Source organism: Stegodyphus dumicola, chromosome 1 (assembly GCF_044657685.1).
Source record: "Stegodyphus dumicola isolate Sdum_Otavi_A_Nest chromosome 1, ASM4465768v1".
Taxonomy (NCBI): Eukaryota; Metazoa; Arthropoda; class Arachnida; order Araneae; family Eresidae; genus Stegodyphus; species Stegodyphus dumicola.
Window position 1 is genome coordinate 70,927,741 of NC_140768.1, and position 24,569 is coordinate 70,952,309.

Consider the following 24,569-nt stretch of genomic DNA (forward strand, 5'->3'; position numbering starts at 1 on the left):
TGCTGAACAAAGCTTATACCCGTGAAGAATATTTTAAGGTTCTGTTCTATATATGCAGGAATATATGTTATTATGAGTTTTATTCTTTATATTCTATATAATTTACATTGGAAATGCGTGCCCATCTGAGGCAGTGAATATAATAACTGAACACTAACAATTCGATTTGTTTTCGAATTCTTGAGAAAAGGGTACCTGCATGGATGTCTTCATGAATTTCTCCTTGTATTATGTAAATACGAGCCAGTTTCCATTAGAAAGGTACCACTAAGGCATCCATTTCCTTAAAGGATAGTTATTACGTGTTTTGTAGTATGTATTCAGTGTATTGTAGTTAATATAATAAACAGAAAGAATTAATTATTGAAACGTACTTTATTCAGCAGTTTAAGAAAAAGAAATACTGGCAGGAAAAATAAAAGAATAAATGAATGAATATCTGATGTTAATATTAATTGGTCTGTACAAGAGTTAACGATTAAATTTGCAGAAAAATATACCTGTATTAAATTCCCTTACAATGTGAGGCTGCCTTTTCTTCGCTTATGGGTGCAATATATAAACACACTTCCGATGGTGTATTTCAGTTTTATGAGTCCCGAGACCCCAGAATTTCCACGAGTTTCAGACTGTTCAAGGTTAAATGGATAATAGGTATGTACCTAACATTTAATTTAAAATTATGTCTGAACTTCCAAAAAGCCAAAGTAATTTGGCCTATATATTTATGCGGTCTATTGTTTACGTATAAAAATGTAAAACGGCGAGTATTATTGAAAATCAAAAGAATGTTATGATATATCAAATCAAATTTAAATTTAGTGCACCTATATATATCACAAAAGCAAACACCGGCGTATTAGTTCGCTTGTCTCTAGGTATCCCCTAGTCTTCTGAAGGCGAGGTTGAGAGCTGAAAACTTTCACAGCACGTCTGCGACCAGCTCGGCCCCAGTGCCGTTACTGGGCGTCCAGACACGTAATAGTAAAAACTGAAAAACACGGAACTCTGAATCTGCGTCCCACGCAGAAAATGCCTCTTGATGCCCACGAATGCTCACCTTCCGGCAATGATGCCGTGAAGCGTGAAGGACGTAGTGAGTTTTGAACCCCTACCGATATCACGAGATAATATTCCTTGCGTATCCGCCTGATCAGCGGCTACCAGCGCATTTCTAAGGTGTGCGCTATGAAATCCTTCAAGATGCTTGCAGCTCGAACGTTCTATGAACGTAAAATGGTACCTGGTTGATCCTGCTAGTAGTCATAAGCTTGTCTCAAAGATTAAGCCATGCGTGTGTAAGTACATGCCGTATTAAGGCGAAACCGCGAATGGCTAATTAAATCAGTTTAGTTACTTGGATCGTACCGTACTACTTGGATAACTGTGGCAATTCTAGAGCTTATACATGCAGCAGACTCTCTGGGGACGAGCGCTTTTAGTAGACATGGTGGAAGTTAAAACATTCCCATATCAAATATTTCCAGATATCTAAGTTAGGTTATTAATTATAGAAAATGCTCAACAGCTTCTAGAGGCATTAAGCTATTTCGAAGTAGGAGACATGAAAAATGAGCAGTGCCCTCGCCGGGACTCGAACCTCGGAACTCAAATACCCGTTGTGCTTACCATTACACCCCGAAGGCATGCTAAGAAGGCGGGAGAAATACCTTATGTACTATCCCTTTTAAAAAGCGACTGGGGATTAGGGGACCCAGTCGCCAGTCGTCGTGGAGAATCATCATTCACCACCCTTTTAGTTCGGGCGCCACTGTAGAGACATCAGGCATTTTTGATAGGGAAGACGCGATAAATGAGCAATGCCCTCGCCGGGACTTGAACCTCGGACCTCTCGAATACGCGCCAAGTGTACTCAATATTACATCTGGAAGGTAAGCTAAGAAGGCGGGAGAAATACCTTATATGCTATCCATCTTGAGACGGATCCTTTTGTGGTGACTATTTTAATTGGCTGGCATTTAGATTTAGATGGATGGCATTTATTCCACCTGGAAAAAATAATCTTCAGATTACTAGTTCGTTGATTGGTTGGGAACAATCAACTCAATTATGCTCATGTAATGCGGGGTTGAACCTCATGTTTAACCACGCATTACAATTTAATAAAGTTTGAAAAAAATAGCGAAGAATACGTAATAAAAATTATTAATAGTTAAATAAAATAATTGTCCTTTATCTTACCATCTTTTATCGTTACTAGTAGTACTAAGCTTCATTATCTTATCATGGAATTTAAAATTTTCAGTAAAATTATTTAATGAAGCTGTAGGGTCGTTAGGTTCTTTTAAAGCAAGAGTGATAAAAAATGAGCAAAGCGCTCGCCGGGAATCGAACCATGGACCTCTAAAATATGCGCCCAGCGTGCTGACCACTACAGTACGAAGGCATGATATGAGGGCGGGAGAATTGCTTGAGACTAGAGCTTAAGGAACAGTTAATGTGACTGGAATTGAGAGTAGTATCTATTAATGAACCTGGAAAATTTTAACATACAGTAGTATATAAATGAGCTTAAATGTTTCAACTTTTGTTTTCCTTTATTAAGCTTTCGAAATTTGCTTATTTTGATTAAAAGTAACAGTAGAAATGATGGGATATATATTATAGTATATCCAGATGAAGATAGCTAAAGTAGAAAGAAATCTATATAAACAGTTTTTGAATAAACATTTATATTATTGTAAAATAAATGTGTCAGCTCATTGTTTCTATAAGTTAAATTTCGGTGTTTGTGATACAGTTGGCAAAACAAGCTTCCATACAAATGATAATCGCATTCTAAGTTGCTTGAAGCATTATAAGAGAAGTATACTTGCAGATTTAATTGCGCGAACATTTGAGAGCTGAAAATAGTCCCTATTGATCTAGAAAACAATGTTTTTGAAATGTGCTCCATTACACAGAAAAAAATATCCTTATTACATAGAAAAAATATCTACTGCTATTAAATCAGATGACCGATTAGGCTGTCTGAGATTTTCGTGGCTTTTCTGGAAATTTCTTGCGTCAAAAAATCATGTTTTTTCACCGAACAGGATGCTTTTCTATGTTAGATTTTTTCATCTAGTCTCAGCATGTATCTAATATTTCTTCTAATGTTAACATTGTAATTGAGATTATTTACTGTGATTATCCGATGCACAAACTCAAATAAAGCTTTAAGAAATGCAAAGTTACATGTAATAATTACTTAACGAGATTTCTTTTCAATATCTTGTGTGCCGTTTTCTTGAAAATCTGCTTCAGTTTCGTTTTGTTACATTATTATGGATTTTTTATTGAATTACTGAAGTATTCAATTTTGATTTTAAACTGATTAATTTCTTTTATTTTTTGGAAGTTCATAGCATGGGATAGAAAAGATAATATCGTTTAAAAATATATACTCTGCTCGTTACCTATAGATTATTAGGCAAAATATTTTTTATTTCATAAAGTTTTATCTTGGTTATGAAAACTTACGTTTAGCCATGCAAATCAATTTCTTGGAATTTGTTTTTTTTAACATATATAATAAAGTTTAACTAACTAAATGTGAGAGTTATTTTTTTTAAAAATATTACATCATTTCAATCGCTAATGCAAATTTGATTCAAACCATAAGTTTTTATTATTTTCTAATACCTGCGTCATACATTTCGCACTTTTATATATAGGATGAGGTTAGGCTTAATAACGAAGAATGTAGTGGTATTTTATAGCGTTTTAATAATGAAATAATGAACATGAAGGTGGTGTGTACAGAATGAGGGTGGTGTGTTCAGAAGAAAGTAAGATGAAAATGAGATGAAAGGTTCAGTCCATCATAAAAACAGAATAGCATCACGTCATCAAAGAAACAATCACAGTCCTTCGCCTCTGCATCGTCGATGCTGCTTGGCGCAACACCGTTGACTGCTGCTCGAGGAAGAAACCCTCGAGCAACACCGTTGATTTCCTCACTCAGTTTGAAGAATTATCTAACTGTTGTGGACGTTGCCAGATGTAGGATGTCGGGAGGAGTTTAGAAAAGAGCGGCTGACCCCATATATTACACATATTAAATGAGTAACAGAAAGATAGAATTCCTGTAACTAATAAATAACTCAATATTAAACATCATAAAAAAACTGTTTATTCATCATAAGAGAATAAAAAATATATTCGGAAAAATTAATAAAGGATTCAAAAACTGTATCAATATAGATTTCAAAGAAATTTCTTATAAATTTTTATTACAACAATATTTTTTTAAATTTAGCATATAATGAGATTGTAAACCAGACCTTTAGAATAAAAGGCTCCAAGCTTTCTACATTGTGATTATTGAACTAAAAAACTGTTAGTTAAAATTTGATATTAATTTCATTTACCTTGGTTTTCTGTTAGAATAGATTGCAAAATTTCTGTCTAAATTTTCTTATATGATTGATGCAAATTATTATCAAAAACAAAGAAATTAAAGCCACTTATCAAGCAGCTATTATATCCAGTAGCAGAAACATAGGCACCATTATTTAAAAAGATTAAATTTACTTTTATTGTCTTGTGGCGAATAAAATGGTGAAAAGTTTAATGCACAATAAAACGTGTGCACTACATAGAAGAGATCTACCGAGTTTTAATTGAGCTAACGTCATGTCAAATTCCTTCCTTGACTAAGCTGATGAGATTCTCAGTCTGAATACTTAACTATCTACTAATAAGTCTTAGAACAAAGAAACAATACTTACAATTTCATAAGCTCTCTTCCACATTGTTGCTTCCAGGGATTCTTTCAACACCAGGTTACCACCTCGCTCTATCAGGAATACTGCTATCATTGCAAGAGACTTCAGTTTGATACTAAAGTAACTAATTCAGCTATTGTGGGGTGGCTTTAGGTAATGCATTATGCATATATATTCCTGGAAAGAGTGCAATGCCTAAGAAATGAAAAGATGGCTCAATATTAGCAATACAAAATACTCTTTCCTCGAAAAAATGACTATGTTTTTATCAACTGATTAAATAAAGTAAAATATTAGAGGTAACTTTTGCCGTATAAGAAATCAAAATGCATTTAAATATTTAAATTAATCAAATGTCGTATTTGTTGAATGATTTATAACTTAACAATCAAACAAACTAATAAATAACTCAATATTTAACGCAACAATACGCTGCTAGGCAATACGCATAGCAGTGTATTGTTGCTAGAGCAAATTTAAGCCTAACTGTAGGAGAGATCGGTCTCTAGCATCTGAGATGAAGAATACACCGTACACTGACGGTTTGACCTCGTTTCAGATCCAAGCGAACGAGCCAGCTATATGACGAAGCTGATGGGTTTTCTCATGCGTAATGTAAATAAGTGTCAATTTCTCTAATAAAATCTTTCATTAAGACAACCAAGCCAGATAGTTCTCGCGTGTTTTGCTATCTAAATAATCAATTTTTGATTAAAACAATTTTGGTGATTTTTATTTGAACCAGAAGTTTTTTCCTCCGTCTAACAACCAAGTTAATATTTATCCAGCTTTCTTCTCTCGAAAATTTCACCCACCACCACCGATCAAGCGGCTAAATCGTTAGTGGTTCTATGTAGGTTTTAAATCTCAACAATACATGAGACTTCTTGCATGGGGCTGCTCTGATTTTGCCATGATTACCATGAGCCATTTTCATTTTGTATATCCTCAATGAAGACTTCAGAGGGATTGTCTTTGTGAGCTATACCGTAATCCAAATCAATAAAATTGTCTGAAAAGTTTCCATCGTTTTTTTTTATCGACTGCAATTTCATTAATTAACTACTTTTAACATCAAATATTGTTCTACTTTGATTAAAAGATAGATTTTAATACGCAAGACAACTTGGATCTTAAAACCTTTTTCAAGGCTTCTACAGTCAAGATTCCCAGATGGAAACAGATAAATAGGCAGAGGAAGCAGCTGCTAAATTGAAGATATTATAATGCTTGGAACAGAAAAATTTCCCACTTCCTGAGGTGTTTGGTGATTGAATATAGCCACTATAAACTAGCCATTGTAAATATTAATTAATTTAAAATACCTCAACTGTTAAATAATAATAGAATTTTTTCTTAAATTATTAGAAATCAATAAAATAGATTTCTAACAACAGCAGCACGATTTTAGTATTTCATTGCACAAATGAAGAGATAAAGATGACTTTACTAAGTAATTATAATCTTGTTTGCTAAAATGTACTTTTGAAGTAGGAAATTTCATGTTTGCACTTTTTGCATTGAATTTCCGATTTTTAAAGTTAGAGATTTTTAAAGTTTAAAGTTTTATGAGAAACTATTAAGAATGATTTCAGCGAAACTATTGCATTGAGAGTAGAAAAAAAGCGATGTGCAAAGATGAGTCATGCCATAAATCGCAAAACAATTCGTCTTCAGTCTCAAAGATTCTTATGTTTCCTTAGGTATACAGTTCTTCTTGAAAGATTCGAAACTTCGTTTTCTGATACTTTGTTATCCTATAAAAAGTATCATTTAAGATATCATAGAAAAGTTTTGAGAATGCTCGAGTGACGAGAATCTAAATTGCCGAAATCCGTGTTAACAGAAGAAAAGTGGGCGGAATTCTAGTAATAAAGTTGCAGCTGAATTGTTATAGGATCTGAGAAATAACTTAACTGAAAGTGTTCAACGTGCCTTGAAAGTGTTAAAACTTGTCCATGATCGCACAACGTTTTCGTAGTAGTAGAAATGAAGTTCTTTCAAATGATCTCCATTTCTGTGAGTTACTATTCCTGTAAAGGAGTTTACTAGTATTATTCGGAACAGAGCTGTTTCTTTCGGAGAAAAACTTTCATTTCCTGGTTCAGCACGTCAGCTATATCAATTTAAAATTCTGGTGGATTTTTGGCTACAAATCAAAGATCTCACAAGAGCAATACTAATAAAATGTAATCCAGAATAGTTAAAGTTTGTAAAGAGGGTACGAAAGAGCATTTCTTTAAATGTATCTTTCTATAAGAACTTGTTAATATATGCACATTTTATTGCAGTTATGGGTTTTAGGTTGAAAGTTTGATGCCATTCACTAAAATTTACGCGTCGATGCATTTTGGATGATATTTGAAAGCAAGTACTTATCTTTAAACCATTAAACTTATCTTTTATTAAAACCATTAAATAATACTTATCTTTGAACGGAATTTAATAAATTTTATAAATTAATATAAATTATAAATGAATAATTTTCTTTAAATAAAAATGGCGAGTTTTGTAATACATTTTACAGTTTTCATTTACATTTTTACAGAAATAATTGTTAGATAATATTTAAAGGCATTCAGTTAACTGCCTTTTTTCATATACTCTTTCTTTCAGTATCTGTGAGAAGACATTATTGCCAAAATCATAGTACTTTACATATTTTCTAGAATTCCATTATGTATTTATACACATAGAAAGAACATATTCATGTAAGGAATGCTCTGAAAACAACTTTATCTGGAATGACTTTCTACATTTCAATGCAAAATGGAACTTAAACATGAGTCTGAGCAACAATCTAGAAGACTTTTAATGTATAGTATCAAAGCATATATCATCCTTTAAGTACTTTTAGACAGATCTTTAGACAGTATTCTCTGTTATCGTTTCCAAGCGATTAGATACTGTAAGCGTACTCAGACTTCCTGCACCTTCATAGAGAGGAATGCTGAATAATTATTCAAAAGACTTCAAATTAATCAGAGATCCAGTAACTTTGAAAGGTGATATAGACAAACCTCAGAGTAATTTGATATTATCGTAAGATCTCTCTAGCACTGTAACTGCTCATAGTTATCTATGAGATGAATCTCCGACATTCCTCTCCTAAATTTAATTCTAGGTTCTGGGAACAGATTTGAAGTTTCTTTGATTTGGAATTCTCTTTGCTTCAAGAGTTCGGTTTTGCTAAGTTGCAAATATTTTTTGCCTTGTATATTGATTTTGGTACTCTTATTATTTATTAGTTTTGCCGTATTCTTTAGATAGTTTATTTAATTAAATGTTTCTTTCTCAATTTCATAGTTACTTAAATCCTCTAATTTTTTTATTTTGGGGAAAAAAAAAAACTCTTGGAATTGAATCTACTCACCGTTTATTCTACACTGTGTATTTGTAATCTGTAGACAGTTTCTCATAATTTTTGCTTGAACATCACAACTTCACCCATTTTTTATACACACCACTTTGGCCTTAGTCGGATTGGATAAGTCTTACCCAGTTAACTTCTGAAAACAGGGTACTCGAATCAATGAACTCAAGATTATGTAGTACTAAAAGTATGTAAGTAGAACTAATTATGTATTATAATTAACAGTTTTTTATTTATAATAAGAAATTATTACTGATTGTAATAAATAATTAGTAATTATTGATAATTTAATTGCTAATTATATTTATATTGATTAAGCACTAAAATTATGTAAGTAGTACTAAAAGTAATACGGATATATTATCTAAATCAAGGCTGTTTGATAGATCATGTGAGAAATCATATTAATGTAAATGTAATCAAATACTGATGGCATGAGTCAGATCCAGTTACAAACATTTACGTTAAATTGGTAAGGAGCAATTCTGCATAGGATCCAGAGATCGTGTCAGTGGTGAGTGTCACTAATGATAGCCGCAATGCTGTGCTTGGAATGTTATTAGAAATGCTTGATAATTTCTTTGCGTGCTTTTGAAGAATGTTGCAACTTTACAAGTAAATTATTTATTAAAAAGAAATTAATCCTTTAGAAATTAAAGAATGTAAACGTTAAGGAATATGTGTTTACTTTAATTGGATAATGCTCCTATCGTCTAACAAATACGATGTTTCGATTATCTTCGTGAGATCTTACTTTTAGCAGCCGGTGTTAATTCAAGGAGCAAAGGGTGTTTTAATTATTCTCACATGGTAAAATAAGCTACTAAAATGTAATTTCATGCTTAAATTATTCCCAGAGTATGATGAAATCAGCTATTAGTCAAATTTCTCGTAATTCGAAACAAAGTTTCTTTCGAATTGGAATAAGTAATGATACAGAATAAACCAATGTATCACAGACTTGTGAAAATTTGTAATTTAATCGATAAATACTTCACTGAACATGATAATTTCCTGTTACTGTCTTTTACTCAGAACTGTAATTTGAGAGACAACAATCTCAGTAGTACGAATTATGAAAATCTCCTTTTCTGATCAAAAGCTCTCAGTTTATATTAAAGAGGCAATCGGGACCTGAATCAGTTGCAATCACTTAGGTTAAGTTTCATAATGAAATATTACTAGTTGCAAAATCCAATATTATTTGAATCTTAGCTCATAATGAAACATATTTGTGAGCCAGGCTTGAAATGATCAGTGGGCGTTTAAATGCATAGCAAGTCATTAAAAGTTTGTTCCAAATCTTTAAAAGATAAATAAAAGTCCTACTTATATTGAGAACAATTTAACGAACTAAAGCAGTTACGCTAGGTAAAGCAAATGAATTTGTATGCAAAGTAGCGAAAAGCGTCTTCTGATACATTACGGAATTAAAGAAGTTATGTCAACGTATCCCAACAATCAAGATAAGCGTATAGTAAAACATTGAAATGAAAAGAAAGGCGAATCAAAACGGGTTCCTTACAGAATGGAGAGGATTCAGAAAAAAATTATCGGGAATGTAATCAATAAAGGTCAAGAACGGTAATGATTTCAGTCACAGAAAAACCAATTCAAAATAATGTCTGTTTATATTGGTATAAGATGTAAAATTCTGTCAATATTCTGGGAGCTAAAAAGCGGACGATCTTGGTATGGTAGATTCAGACACTTGTTTTAATGGTTTTTAAACTGAGATGAATGGAAGTGTATTTAAAATTATATGCAAAATGTAAACATGTTGTGGAATTTATATCTTTATGTTACTGCTTTTGACTAAACATTATGGTAAAGGGTACAAGGATTATCTTCTTAAGGACAGGAATGATTTCATGGAGGATTATCACAAGGAAACTATTGGCACGTTTTTCGATACACATAGACAAATCATTAAACTAGCCTATTGAAACTAGCTCGCTTGCAGAAATATGAGCTTGGATTGAACTACCGATATTTAGCTGTCTTACCACTCGGGTACTGGTGGGCAAATGACATTCTTTGAGATTACATACAAAGGAAACTGAATAACAAGTTCATTCAATTTTTTTGCTAACTAATAACAATTTGTTTTCTAAAAACTAATTTGTTAAGCATTCGTCAGCAACGGGCAATCCTCCCAGTCATTTTAGCCATTTCTTTCCCAAGAATGTTATCTAAGGTGCGTCACAGAGGACGATGGATACTACATTTTCAAGAAGAAACAGACCACTACAGGGAGTGTTTACACATTTTAGAGTGTTAGATCTGATAGCCTTTTTCCGCACTATAAGTCGATAATTCCGGACTGTAACACAATGCAGAAATAGATGCATCGCGATTTCCATGATAGAAAGGCATTTTGTAAAATTTCCATGCCTCTTGCAATATTTTGCAGAGACTATTAGTCGATGTGGGTATGCAATTAGACAGAGTTCTTTTCAACAGACCAAAGCCTCAATAGGCCATGGGTGAAACGTCAGGGAACGTAACAGGAATACGTGGAAAATGTATAGCTATACCTGTAACAATCTTCATTTCCTCAAGCAATGTAGTCGCAATTTTCAAGTATAACTTGTTGCTTTGTCTTGATGACATTTCACTCTCTGAAAGTCATTGGGATAAATAAATGGAATTTCTTCTGTACATATCGGACGTAAAACTTTCTCTCGATAGTACGTAGAGTTGATTTAACACTTGTTTCACTTTTTTATTTTTAATTTAGCGTTGAAAGAGAATCCTGCGACAATCATAAACCCCTTAGTGAATTTTTTTTTGCATTGACTGAACCAGATTTGTACATTTTTTCTTTTCGTTTTCGGTAACAGATATACCATTTTGTTGTAATCATTTAGGTAAACCCATGCTTCATCAAGAGTCACAATGTATTTCCATTTATCTCCTGCTAAATAGTTTTCATACAGGGTTCTACAAAGTGTTCTGCTTTGAGCCACACGCCCTAGAAAAATCTGGTGAAAGTTACGTTTTTTAGCTTAAAAAGATTTACAGCTTAAGCGTTGTAAATCATTTTAAGTAGTGAATCTTAATTTTAGAAGCATCAGAAACAGTGTACCGTTTTCGGGTATTCACTTGGAGTCTTTGTTTAATGTAGAAATAATGACTGATAGTTTTACGCTTTCCGATTGATAATATTGTTTATTTTGCACTTTGAAATTTTAACACGATGCATTTCATAATGTTTTTGAATAATATATATGACGTATATTTTCTTAGGAATAACCTAAGACCACATCGTGAATAATTGCAAAATTTATGATTTGTTTAACACATTAGTTTATCATTTCACTACTAAGCAAAACACTATTATGAAATTATAATTATCTCTTAACAATGCTTTGCTCACAGATTACCTAAATACGTTACATTCTTAGAAGAACCTATTCCAGCCTATTTCTATTCTGACTTGAATGCTTTCTCTGCAAGCAATATTTACGAGCCAGTTTACAATAAAGGTAATTAATTTCTCATTTTATTAATATTCTCTCTAACATCTCTAAATTTATTAAGATTTATTTAGAACCTTATATATTCTTTAACTGATGAAGCTCAGCTGTCTCACATGGTGTCTCACTTTTAGGCCAAAGACACCATAATTCTAGAAACTTAGAAAACAATTAACATGATATTCGTAACAGAAATATAATGCAAAACAAGCAGGATAAGAATTTCTTGAAATATTATCATTTTGATTATCTTTCTATTCATAACTTAATATATAGTGGATTAAAATGCAAAATTTACTTGGCTTTTAAATAAGACGTTTATTTGCATTCCAGTCTATGAAATACATTTGTAGAAATCAGCAGTTTTATGAGTTAATTCTTTTTGTCTTTAAAACGAATACAGCTATAGAAAACTAACAATTGTTTAGAGTTCAAATGTTTTCTACAATTGTGTTTGTTTATGTAATTTTTTATATAACCTATACTTTTATATAACCTATACTTTGCTCTATTAGTAAACGAATCTAAAATAATGCACAAAATTATAAGTAATAAAATCTTACTAATTGAAATTATTAAATCTTTGCTTGAAGTGTGTTTTGATGAATTAAATATTAATATTAATTAGAACATTAAAGATAAATAATTTTAGCAACGTGATTTAATCTATATAGTTTTACATTAAACTTCAGATACGTATTGCCGTTCATTGTAAACAACACCATGAGCCCCATAGTAAAATTTGCGTTAGGGCTACTTGAGCTAATAACTTAGAAAAGCTAACAAAGCCGAGATTGAATAACTGTCACTCGATGAATGTTCAAACAACCTCTAGGAAGTTATCAACCATCTGATCATTTAACACTTCACAAGGAAATCCACTCCATTATCGATACGCTCTGTATAGCCGATAAAGGACGTGTTGATAAGCAAGGTCCTGTGTTTCCTTCTACCGATAAGTAACGGTATAAACCGACCAGATGAAACTGTAAACTATTGGTTATTTATTTTTGGGAGTTAATAAACGAAACCCATCACCTAATGCTCATGATTCTTAATGCGTAACACACAACCAATCGAGATCTCTTTGGAAAGTTTTTTTTATCAAAAGATCAATTCAGAAGTCAAACAACAAAAATCAGCGTTATATTTACAAAATTTTGACTGTGAAAAATTTTGTAAAATTTTGTAAATATAACGCTGATTTTTGTTGTTTGACTTCTGAATTGGTATTTATTCGGCGTGTTATTGTGTCTTAATTATCAAAAGATCTTTTTTTTGCAGAATAAATGGACTTTCTTGTTCGTTCTGCCTTAATTTTATCACTGACGCTGTAGGCTTCAAGACTGAAAATACATCTGATATAGTTACAGTTTTTCTTTATATAAGATAGCTTGTTAAGAATTGTAACTAACTATTGCAAGAATATAAAATTAGTAGTTTCCTAATAAAAAACTAAATTAAAAATATATTTCAAATGAATCGTATATCTCTCATGAAGGATTTTGGAGCACGAACCCCAAAATATATTTTGCTGTTATCAGACGACACTATGAAATGTTGCTTAATGAACAAAAATGAAGTGCCGTTACGAATTGCTCTTGTTGAGAAAACAAATTGATAAGCAGATGTTGAAGATTTCCTTTTTGCTTTTCGATATCTAACTTAACGTTTTTAAAAATCTTACGTATGAAAGTGCGGTTAGTAACATGTCTTTACAATTATAATAATGCTAAGTTTGTAAGACAGAAACTGCAAAATTCAGTTACATTTACTATTTATTCTGTCCGTTTACTGTGAATAATTGTTAAATTTCGTTGAAAAAGAATAAAACAGTTCCATCCAGCTAAAGAATTCAGACTTCTAACCAGGCAAAGAGTGTCAATGGCTATACTAGGCAAAGAGTGTCAATGGCTATACTAGGCAAAGAGTGTTCGACTGACAACGTAGTTTCATTTCCTGTTATACAGGTATTTAGATGCACTGAAAAAGAGCGAATGACAAGTGGCGGAGGACAGAGGCGCCTGGGTTGCTAACAGAGGTAAATAGGCATTTGCCCTGTGCCCTACATTTATGTCGAGGCATCAATTCTCTAGAGCCGCAAAAGGCTGTTTGAGGGTTAAATGTAAACTAAGTTAAGGATAGTAAGCTGGTAGAATCATTAGATTTTTTTGGTGCAGGAGACGTGAAAAATGTGCTATGCTCTCGCCGGGACTCGAACACTTGACCTCTCGAATACGCAAGGAGGATACTTCCAATTGCATCGCGAAGGCATGCATAAAGGAGGAATACCTTGCAAGTTATAGCTCAGTTTGATTTTTGTAGTTCTGTGCATTTCGCGGGAAAGTTTCTTTGTATTTTCTCCATTTGTTCTTCCGAAACGCACAGCCTTCTGGGACTTTTTCCTTTACACAGATTGCAGTCTTGAAACTGTCAGCACTATCTCTTCAGAATTTGAGAACAAAGATAGCCTCTGGTAGATTTGTCGCCATTCCAAGCGCAAACTAGCCACTGAGCTCTAAAGTGAAATGATGCACCTAGATTCAAATGGTCAGTTACTCATTTTGTGAGGTTGCTTCAGGACTGTGAACTAGGACTCAGGAAGTGGCTATAAATAATCATAAAACAAGGACAGGTAATATAACTTCAAAGTATTATCGAATTAAAATATTGTTATATGTTTTAAGACGACATAAATAATTATTAAATAGGAATTAATGCATATGTGGGACCAATCTGATTTACGGAAAAAAGTTGCCTGATTACTTGAAATAACATATTATAAACTTAAATTTCAAATTCCATAGTTTAAATTGTTTTGGAGGAAAGATCACGAATTGAATGCATACAATTTTGATTACGTTTTCAGCTGTTTTTCATTCTTTCCCAATTATAAGTAGTAATGTAAAAAGGTATATTTTCTCCTGTTAAAGTTTATTTAGAAATGATTAATAAAAATAGTTTGTTAAATACTGATGAAACCTAAAAACATCTGTAGTTCAAATATCTTGCAAAGAGTGCTTGTGATGTTTTTGTGTTTTTCAATATGATGTGTATTATTGAATAAGAAATATCAAAACTTCTGTTCAACAGATAATTTATTTAATTTATTTCCCAGATAATCACCAAATTTCCTTCAGAACGAATAAGTTTGGAATGTTTGCGATGCTTCAGAAGAGATATTCCAACTTTCCATATAAGGTGATGCATAGCTTTTATTTCTCAGAAGGTTATTAAACTAAATTAGAAAATTTAAATACTATGATTACAAAAGTGTTAGCTAACTTTACAATAAAGTACAAACATTTCTTCTTATTATTTTTAAAAATGTTATTTCATTATTTTACAGTTGAAGCACAAGATTATGTTAAATAAATGGCTTATTCCAGCAATTTTCAAATATATTCATCTATAATTTGAATTCTTATTTCATATGAGATGAGTTTTTATCCACGGGTTTTCTGCATATGCAATAAAAATTTCATTTCAGAATAAAAATCTTTGGTTTAACTCCATTCTGCTGCATTTTAATACATGCAATGAATTCAATTTTAGCACATTAATTTACGGGTTGTATTTTTCTGTTTGATTTCAAATTTTGAAAAAAGATATTTGTTCTTAAAAACATGCGTTCAAGCAAAATTTTAATTTTAATTACTCAAGGCATTATTTATGAACGTTGATACAGTAAAGAATAAGGGATAAGGCATTAAAAAGTAAATAATGAAGTTAATGCGAAGCATTATCAGAAATTCAATGTAGACCTATAAAGGTGGATCATTTTTATACCAATGAATATTTGGGTAAACTGTCAAAAATCTACTTTTTAATTTCTTCCTGTTATTATTTAAAAAATATTATTTCATTATTTATTTTCATGGTCTTTATGATTTTAAGATTTTGGTAAAAATTCATGATATAAAGTATCACTTACTAATACATTTATAATGTCTTTGAAGCAAACAGAGCGTATATGTATATTTACAAGTCTTACCATTTATTGACTCGTAAAAAGAGTTTATTGTTACGATGTATCTCTACGAATTATCTCTGGATTTTACTGCAGCTTATAGGGTCACAAGGGCCTGACTAGATTTAGGGCTCGATTTAAGTGCAACTTCTAGATAATTTATTGTTCTAGGGTCAAAAGATAAATTGATTAAGTAACCCATTTATTTCGGAATGAACAGTCGTAGGCAATATCTGTCATGTTTATCTATCACAAAGCGGACATGCCTGAAAAATCTTGTAACAGATAACAAGAAAAAGTATCCAAACGCAACTCTTCAGCGAAACGAGATGTAAGAAAAAGGCTAATTACAAAACTGTGCAACGGTTATCTTATTATTGAGAACTTTTATTTATAGATTTAATATGCAATGAAGTAATACCAAACAAAACTGATTGCAAAACACATTATTATGTTAAATCAGAAAGGATTATAAATGAATTTTATCATATTTAATGTCATTTATATCAGATATGATAAATACTACGCTTTTTAAAAATTCGCTGCTCACGTTTGAGCTGTTAATCCGTAAGCTTTAATCCTTCGTGTGGCTTGGAAATGTAAATCTAAGGTAGACCTATTAAAAAAGAAACTTTATATACCAGACACGTTTTGACCAATAGAAGAAATCAGTCGTCTTTCGAGGCGCTGAACAGTGTTGGAACTGATTTTACTTGTTTTTGAAAATCGGAGAAAAAATGGTAAGAACACAAAATTGTCGAACAATGCTAGTCTTTTTTGTCGAAAAATGCTAGTCTTGCTCTTCATTGTTAATAATCCTGTCAGGTCAGAGCTTAGAATAGTCAGTGATATTGATCAAACTGCATGCGGTCTGAATGTAGCTCATGGACTTGAATTTATTTTTTAGCAAAATGAAATGTTTTCAATAAAGTACAAACATTTTAAACTAAATTTTTTAAATTTTACTTAATAAATAACTATTAAAGAATATATAAACAATAATAGTAACAATAAGAGAAAGTTAAAAATTCAAATTTATTTTACATCAGAAATATTAGTGTTGATACACGCAAGAAATTTCTGTTTGTTACAATTTGTAATTTAGATGACTTGTCAGCAAAATATTAAGTTTTCAAGCTGTTATTTATTTCAAAACTATTCGAAATTAATTTAAACTTATCTATTACAGTTTTTTGATTTCAGAGAAAGTACCCTATGTACCGGCGTATTCTTTTATAACAGTTGTTTCTAGTATTTTTTCGGTTGCTTCAAATTCCTCAGCAACAGCTCATACGGAAAGAGCAGAAAGTACCCCATTAGCAGAGTTTCGCTAAATGCAACTGAAAATATAATAAAGCATATATTTTTTCTTTTCAACTGATAGCTTAAACTGCTAAAGATTTTGTTAACATGTTCTGCAACCGTTCTAGCTTGCAAATTATGCTTATAAATAATTGTTGTTTGTAAGGACAAAGAAGTTCAATAGACTTAATCAAACAGTCTTTAAGGGATTCGCCATAAGTAAATGTTTTCGATCGATTTTTAATGATATGCTCTGGAATAAAATTTGAATGAACTATTGATTCCATGGATTTATTTTCTTCAGTAGAAAAAGTTTGTTATTGCAAGCCTGATACGATATTTTGTCCGATTAAATATCACTATGCGATAACTCCTTGTGTTTCTCCGGCATTACCTTACATGGTGTTTTCACTATCAAGCTACAACCCATTCCCGTTCCTTAATGACTATGTTCTGTTCGTTTTTTTTATTCGATTCCTGATTGATTGCTTGAGATTTTGTTCTTCATGTAACCTGAGGTGTCTCATTATGCTCGTATTTACCTAATATCAGTTCTCAAATGATACGCAAAGATCCTTACAAATTAAACTTACGCGCAGAAAATAAATTCTCCTTGGAAAACAAAACAAGTGCTTCTTTTAAAGATGATGTAAAAGCAAGATTATCTTGGTTAATTGTGTGGAAGCTACACATGGACTGAAGATCCAAAATTCATTTCTGAATTGTAGAAATTCAGCGGCGATAATGTAATAAAAAGTTATTGCATTTTTATAATAAACTACCAGTAAAAAATTTACTTTTATAATAAATTTCATTTTTGTAAATGTAAATTTAATAAATAGGGAATTCTACACCCTGTGAATATTTTGTTTTTGAAGGGAATATTAATTTAGAGCTATAAACTGGTTTTTCATCTATAATAATAAAAGCAAGTGTAATGTGTCTGTCTGTCTGTCTGACCGAGCTCTCCAGCCAAATCTATCGCACGCAGGGACCTGGAATTTTTTATACGGAAGCACAAAGGGGCTGGCGACCAGACCTCGAAGCCCGATTTTCGATTTTTGAATTAGAAAAATTTAAAAAAAATTATTTATAATTAATTATCTGTCTGTCTGTCTGTCTGACCGAGCTCTCCAGCCAAATCTATCGCACGCAGGGACCTGGAATTTTTTATACGGAAGCACAAAGGGGCTGGCCACCAGACCTCGAAGCCCGATTTTCGATTTTTGAATTAGAAAAATTTAAAAAAAATTATTTATAATTAATTAATCACGGTTTTTTGGACTCACTGATATTATTATTTGTTTTCAAATAACGTTCGATTGTAACAATTGATTTCTTTATTCTAGCGTTAGTTTGCTGTTTTGACGATACATTAAATCGATTAATTACAATTCATTTCTTTTTTGTAGCTTGTGGGGGGGGAAGAGAGAGAGACAGTCTACATGTCCTACACTACTATTCCTGCGCTATTCACTTATCTGCAATTTTTAAATGCACGGGCAACGCCGGGCGGGTACAGCTAGTTATTAATAAAACTTCTAACTATGGTCTTATTATTAATTAACCTTAATAGTCGTTTTGAAATACAATAAACTCAAAGAGTGGCAAAAAGTATACGCTGTTTCTTAACTCGAATTTAGCAGTCAGCTATAATATTCACTTTTAGTAACTGCTATAACTTAGATTGTCGGATCTAATTTATACATTACACAAATTTACAAACTACAGTTCAAAATGCAGAACAAATTTAAATCAAAATTTTACATGGTGATTATTTTGTTTTCTTTAACACTTTGTTTCGTTGCAGTTTGTAAGACTAGGCCTTTGAGTGATTTTTATTCGAAAATTCTGAAAAATTCTATTTCAATACGAAATATAACACTGTCACGATATGCATCTAAAGAGCGCCGCCTTCTATTTAGAGAAAAGGTAAAAATGGATTTCAAAATAAGCTGAAAGACATGAAAAAGAGGTTAAAATAAAATTTTAGCCAGATAAAAATATAAAATTTGTTCACGATTTTACGTTAACTCATGCTAACCTTACTCTTCTTTCTTACACAGCTGAGTACTTTTCTAACAATTTTCATCACCGTCATTTTTTCGACACTGTCTTAGTTCTTCATTTAACTAAAACCAATCTGAAGAAAGGAGTCTATTTTAACATTTGAACAATGTACAACCCCTTAATGTTTTGATTTTACCATTAAGATTTTGCTAAGAAATTAGATGGTCATTAGATAGTGCTAAGTAATTAAATAGTAAGAAATACAGTGATTAAGGAAAAGGTCCATTTGAAATTTAATTTAGAATCCATCGATGAGTGTTTTGTATAAAGTATGCAAGTTATAATTTTTTTATATAATCATTCTGGAATAATTTATATATCTCTCTTTTAAAAATATTTTCTGTACTCGAAAACTACCAAGCGTTTGAGTACGATTTTATAGGCAACATGTTTTATTGTGAATTTCCTTCTTTCCAAAAATTATATCCTCTTTCTCTCAATAAAAAAGTTAATGCGAACACGCGCTGTGATAAAAAATAACAGCAATGAAAAATTAAAAAAATCGAGCCTTAATTAAAGAATGATATAGAGTAGGCACAGAAAAGTTGTTTCTAACATTTACTAGTAGAACAGAAATTGTATTATTTCAGTCACGCCGCTTTTCGTTTAATGACTAGCCGCATATTTGTTTTACTATTCAAACGCTGCTTCTGGTGTTTTTATGCTGGTTAAAAATTACTTGGAACTTCTTAAATTAAAATTATTACATCGCTTTTATATACATTAACATGCTATTTCCTTTAAACGGTACTTATACGTTTGCATGTCAAACACTGATTTTAAACAACTTTCAGAGTCAAGCCTTCGTAGTAATAAAAATAAATATATGGATTAGATGCGTAATAACTTAAATGTAAAAAACAATGCATTTATAAATAAATAAATGAGGTGTATATTAGAATAAATATATCAATTTTAATGGTTATTTTATTAAATTATATATAATTTGATTCATACAAAAAAGTATATCCAAGGTTTTGATTTTTGGTTTCCTACATTTTTAACTTGTTTGCAGTTCTACAAACATAGTTCCCCCGAAAACATACTGTTAATATAATGAATATTTTAATGTTTTGCTTAAGATGGTGTTAAAATGTATATTATGTGCAGTTTATGCTCAGTCATAGAAGGTATTATAAAAGTTACAGGTGATGTTTTCCTTTAAATGTGATTGTTCCAGTTTGAATAGACCCTTGTCTCTGCTTCTGAGTGGCAATAGTCTGAACTTGATCATTTGTTTTTCGAATTGTTTTCATGCAGCTTGAATGCTGCCGATGAGATGCTAGAATGGATTACAGAATTTCTGATATTCAAATAAATTCATTTTTAAACTAGACTGGCTATTTTTGAATATAGAATTATCACTGAACCACTAGTTGTAGAATTCTATATTCTTAGTCTTAAATAGAATTATTGTATAACTCCAGAGATACACAGCGCTATTTTGTCTATTGCCTAGCGAACAGTGACCCTATTTCTGTTTTTACAGTTACAAAGTTCTTTAAATTTAAAAAAAAATTAGGTACTCAGTTTCATGAAAACAGTCTCAGTACTACTGTGTGACAGACTGCAGGAAAAATAATAAAACTTTATGATGTCACAAGAGTAAAATTTAGAAAGTATTAATTACGCCTTACTTAGTAATATATAAGAAGCTCTTTATGAGCAACATTTTCTGAGATACGCTTAACATACATCATCAAAGAAACAAATCAAAATTTGACAACGAATGCTGTTTTACGTAAGATGGAATTTCCATATCGAGAAACATTTGATTCTTGTTCTCAAATATGTTCTGAGAAATCTTCAACTAATTAGAAATAGCCATGAAAAATTATTTGAATATTTATGGGAATTTTTTACATGACTATGTAGCAATTTTCTATTTTGACCCGTAGAAAATTTGCTAATTACTTAACTTAAATTACCAGTTATTCAAATTTTATGGGAAGAGAGAAATAAACGTATTTCCTTCTAGAGAATCCATTTAATATTTTTACAAAACTCTTTTCACCTATAATATTGAGATTGTATTAATTATTCGTTTCATTTTAAGAAACGTACTTTAGTTAGAAGCATAAGTCGAGGATCAACATTTAAGAAAACAAAATTAGTACAATAAATACAACCAAATCTTTTGTTATCCGTTCAAAATTTACGTACAACATCAAGATCAGATTTGTGTTTAAGTTTTCGGAACCTGAAACATTTTATATGTAACGAAAATGTCATCTTTAAAGTTTGGATGTTTTGTTTACTTTGGGTAAGGTTAATATTATTTATATATATTTTTAGAAATGGCAAATAATAGGAGGCGACACTGTTATTTTATCTCTCAGCGGAAACTTCATCAAAATCAGGATCGAAATTTCTTCTTCTGGTTGCCGTATTGAATCCATAAACCCAGATGAAGATAATATTGCACACTATATTGGCGCTGAATGGGCACCTCCTGAACAGCTCATACAAGTTTGTCATAAATGATTTTAATTGTTTTTAGAAAAACCTTAATTTTGGAACAAAATTTCGTGTTTAAACGCATAAAGTAAGAATAATGTATTTTTTCAAAACACGCGTAAAAGAGTTTAGTTGTGTGTTTTATTTGGACTAATCAAAGAAACATTTTAAATGCCTACTTACGAAAGAACTATATTAAAGCTAAAATGTTACTTCAAGAGTACATTGAAATCGACGTAATATTCCTAACGTTCTCCAATTAAAAACGAATTGACATTTCGAAAAGATAAATAGCTGAAGAGATATTTAATGCAATTAGATTGAATGTAATTAAAGCAATGTAATTAGATCTTCGCGGTCTTTTTGAGACACTAAAATAGTTACGTAGTATTTCATGTGAATGAATTACTACATAACTATTTAACATTTTGATGCTTTTCGGTTTTGCATTTATTTGCACTCAACTATATCAGTAAATTGATTGGTATCCACATTAAAATGATCCTTGCCAAACTTTTGTTCAAATATTCTACTTAAATTGGTTTACAACCCATTCGCATATTCAGAAAACTGAGGTACAATAGCTGAGTTTGTGGGGTATTTTCTCGCTGCTTCATGTGTGCCTTTGTGATGTAATTGCAAAGCACCTGAAGCAACCTGAATAAGGAGTTTGAGTCTCGGCGAGGGCGTTGCTCAGCTTTCATTGCCTGCTCCAATAAATACCTAATAATTCTACAAAATCCACTTCTGTAGATTAAATGTATAATATTTATTGAGAGGATCAGATACATGTTATTTCTGTGGATACGCTTCTGTACATCAAATACATGATCAAGGCAGAAGGGCAGATTTCTTTGCTCTTGATGAGGGGAGACCTGTACTTGTTAGCCTTCAAAATCGATAGTCTTGGCTAAAATCTACGCTAAGCATTATGTTGTTCATGCTAAATTTATGAAATACATGTTATTTGTTTGAAATACTTGGAATATTTTTTATCCTATTTTATTTTAACAAAGGTTAACGAAAATGTAACATACTTCTATTTCCTTAAAACTGAAAATACAATTTTTATCCAAAATTAAGAAACAAAATCAGATATATTTTCTTTCTTTCTTTATTTTTTTTTTGGACCTACACAATCCATTTGCAATTTAACTAAAATTAAACAGTTGAATTATTTTTCATTTAAATAGGCTTTAAAACTGTACATAATCTTGTTTTTACTTTTTTCCATGCTGGAAGGTTTCAAAGGCTAATTGCTGGCCCAAAACTAACGATATGGTTTCAACCCTTGTGTAAGGCTGAAATCTGTATGTATTTATCATTTCCCCTTCTTTCGAATGTGTTGTAGGTCGACCTTATTTAGGTCGCTTTTGGGAATGCTGTTGGGGATAAGAGGGCTAAAAGAGAAATTGGTTCTGCCGTTATTCTTTGTAAATGCTTAACCAACAAAGTTAACGTTAAATAAAAATTATATTTTTCTAAGATACTAATTTAAGCAACAATGCATTCGGTAAAAAATACCACCATTTGTACTTACGTGAAACATTATTAGTTTACTAACGAAAACTAATCTTTACCTAACTGACTTAAGTCGCTAAAAAGTCGCTAAAATTAATAACTAAGTTTGTTTTATATTATTAATTAAAAAATAAAAAAATTTGTAAGTAGTAACAATAAGGTAAGTTTTACTTAACTCCAAAAGAGAATGGAGTAGGGTTCTGAAGTTTCAGGTATCTATAATCAGGAATTATTACCAAATATACTTACTTATAAGGCACTAGAAAATTAATATATTTTAATATTACAAGTAGTTATATTAGATTAGATATTTTCTTAGATAATATCTCATGAATCTAGGACAAACCTTGGCCTTTTTATTTCTGAATATTCTTCATTTTTCTTACATTACAGAGATATGTGCATACACATATTTGAGAATATAAAAAGATAGTAACGACAGATAATGATGACTGACGGTCTAAATAGACTGTTCATAAGCACATTACCGCAAACGAAATTTTAATATATAGATTTGCAAATGTATGATGTCTCCCGTTGTCCGGTTAAGAAAAAAATCTGCATACTTGTAGTAGTCAAATTCCTAAAAAGAAATTTGAAATATTAAGGTTGAGAGCCCTAAGAAAGAGGGAAACATTGAAAAAAAAAAAAAGGGGGGGGGAGAAATGGGGAAAATCTAAAAGCAAAAATACAGGTAAAAGAGTAGAACAAATGGGAGCTTAAGGATTTAAGGATAGAAAGAAAAGAAATAGACACACAAATATTTACGAACTTCACAAATAAATTTTATGAACTGTAGAAATTTTACTATTACATCTGTTAACAGAACTATACACACATACTCGTATATGAGAACTTATGTATTCTTGCTCGGATGGACACTCTTGCCATCCACACTTTAACATGCATTTCACAAACCCGAATTACCAGCACGTACTCTCTCAAAGGCCGCTAGCTTTCCACGTTTTTCTTTCTCACTCGTAGTTGCCAGATCCCTCTAGTTAAAAAATACTCCTATTAGATCTTGGCGTCACTTCACTTCTGCGTTAACACAGGTTTAAATTTTAAGAAACATCAGAAGCCTATTTTTAGTGCCTCACTATTCAATAAGTGAATTTATGAATTCAATAAATGAATTACTCACTATTCAATAAATGATTCTGGGAATTTATGGAGAGCAACGAATATAATAATAAAACATTCCCTTTACTTATCTTTTCATACCTTTATTTTAATCATTTCCAAAAAAGAAAGTTTTGTAGTACGTTTTCACCATAGCATTTTTTAATATCATGTTTGTATGGTACTGCGTTTTAAGATTAACTCAATACCCAACTAGACTGAGAAGCTACTTACATTTCTGACGAGCTTCAGACCCTGTGGGACACATAAGCTGTTTATAGCTCCAATCTGAAATTGAGGTCAACCTTTTTATTAAATTTTAAAATTAAACAGAAGGCAACGCTTATGTGTATACACAAAACACCGCCTTTTGGTATTTAAAATATCATAAGCTGAAATTCAATCAAAGAGTAATATAGTCGGAGATTATGCAAAATTCTCTACTTAAGCTAGGTGAAATATTATAAACTTTGCGCTTTAATGCCGGTTAGCAAAACGGGCTACAGTCCGAATAATCTGTGTGCAGAGCTAGCGATAAGAATGAT

At 31.4% G+C, this 24,569-nt stretch overlaps 1 protein-coding gene across 1 annotated transcript in view; it reads left to right on the forward strand.

The window, feature by feature from the left end:
- LOC118182932 (dynein axonemal intermediate chain 7-like) overlaps window positions 1-24,569 on the forward strand; it is a 98,986-nt gene that overhangs the window by 54,942 nt on the left and 19,475 nt on the right. The window contains exons 5-6 of the mRNA XM_085810716.1: window positions 11,485-11,591; window positions 14,701-14,783. Coding sequence (XP_085666842.1) covers window positions 11,485-11,591; window positions 14,701-14,783 — 190 coding nt within the window. The remainder of the gene's footprint in view (window positions 1-11,484; window positions 11,592-14,700; window positions 14,784-24,569) is intronic.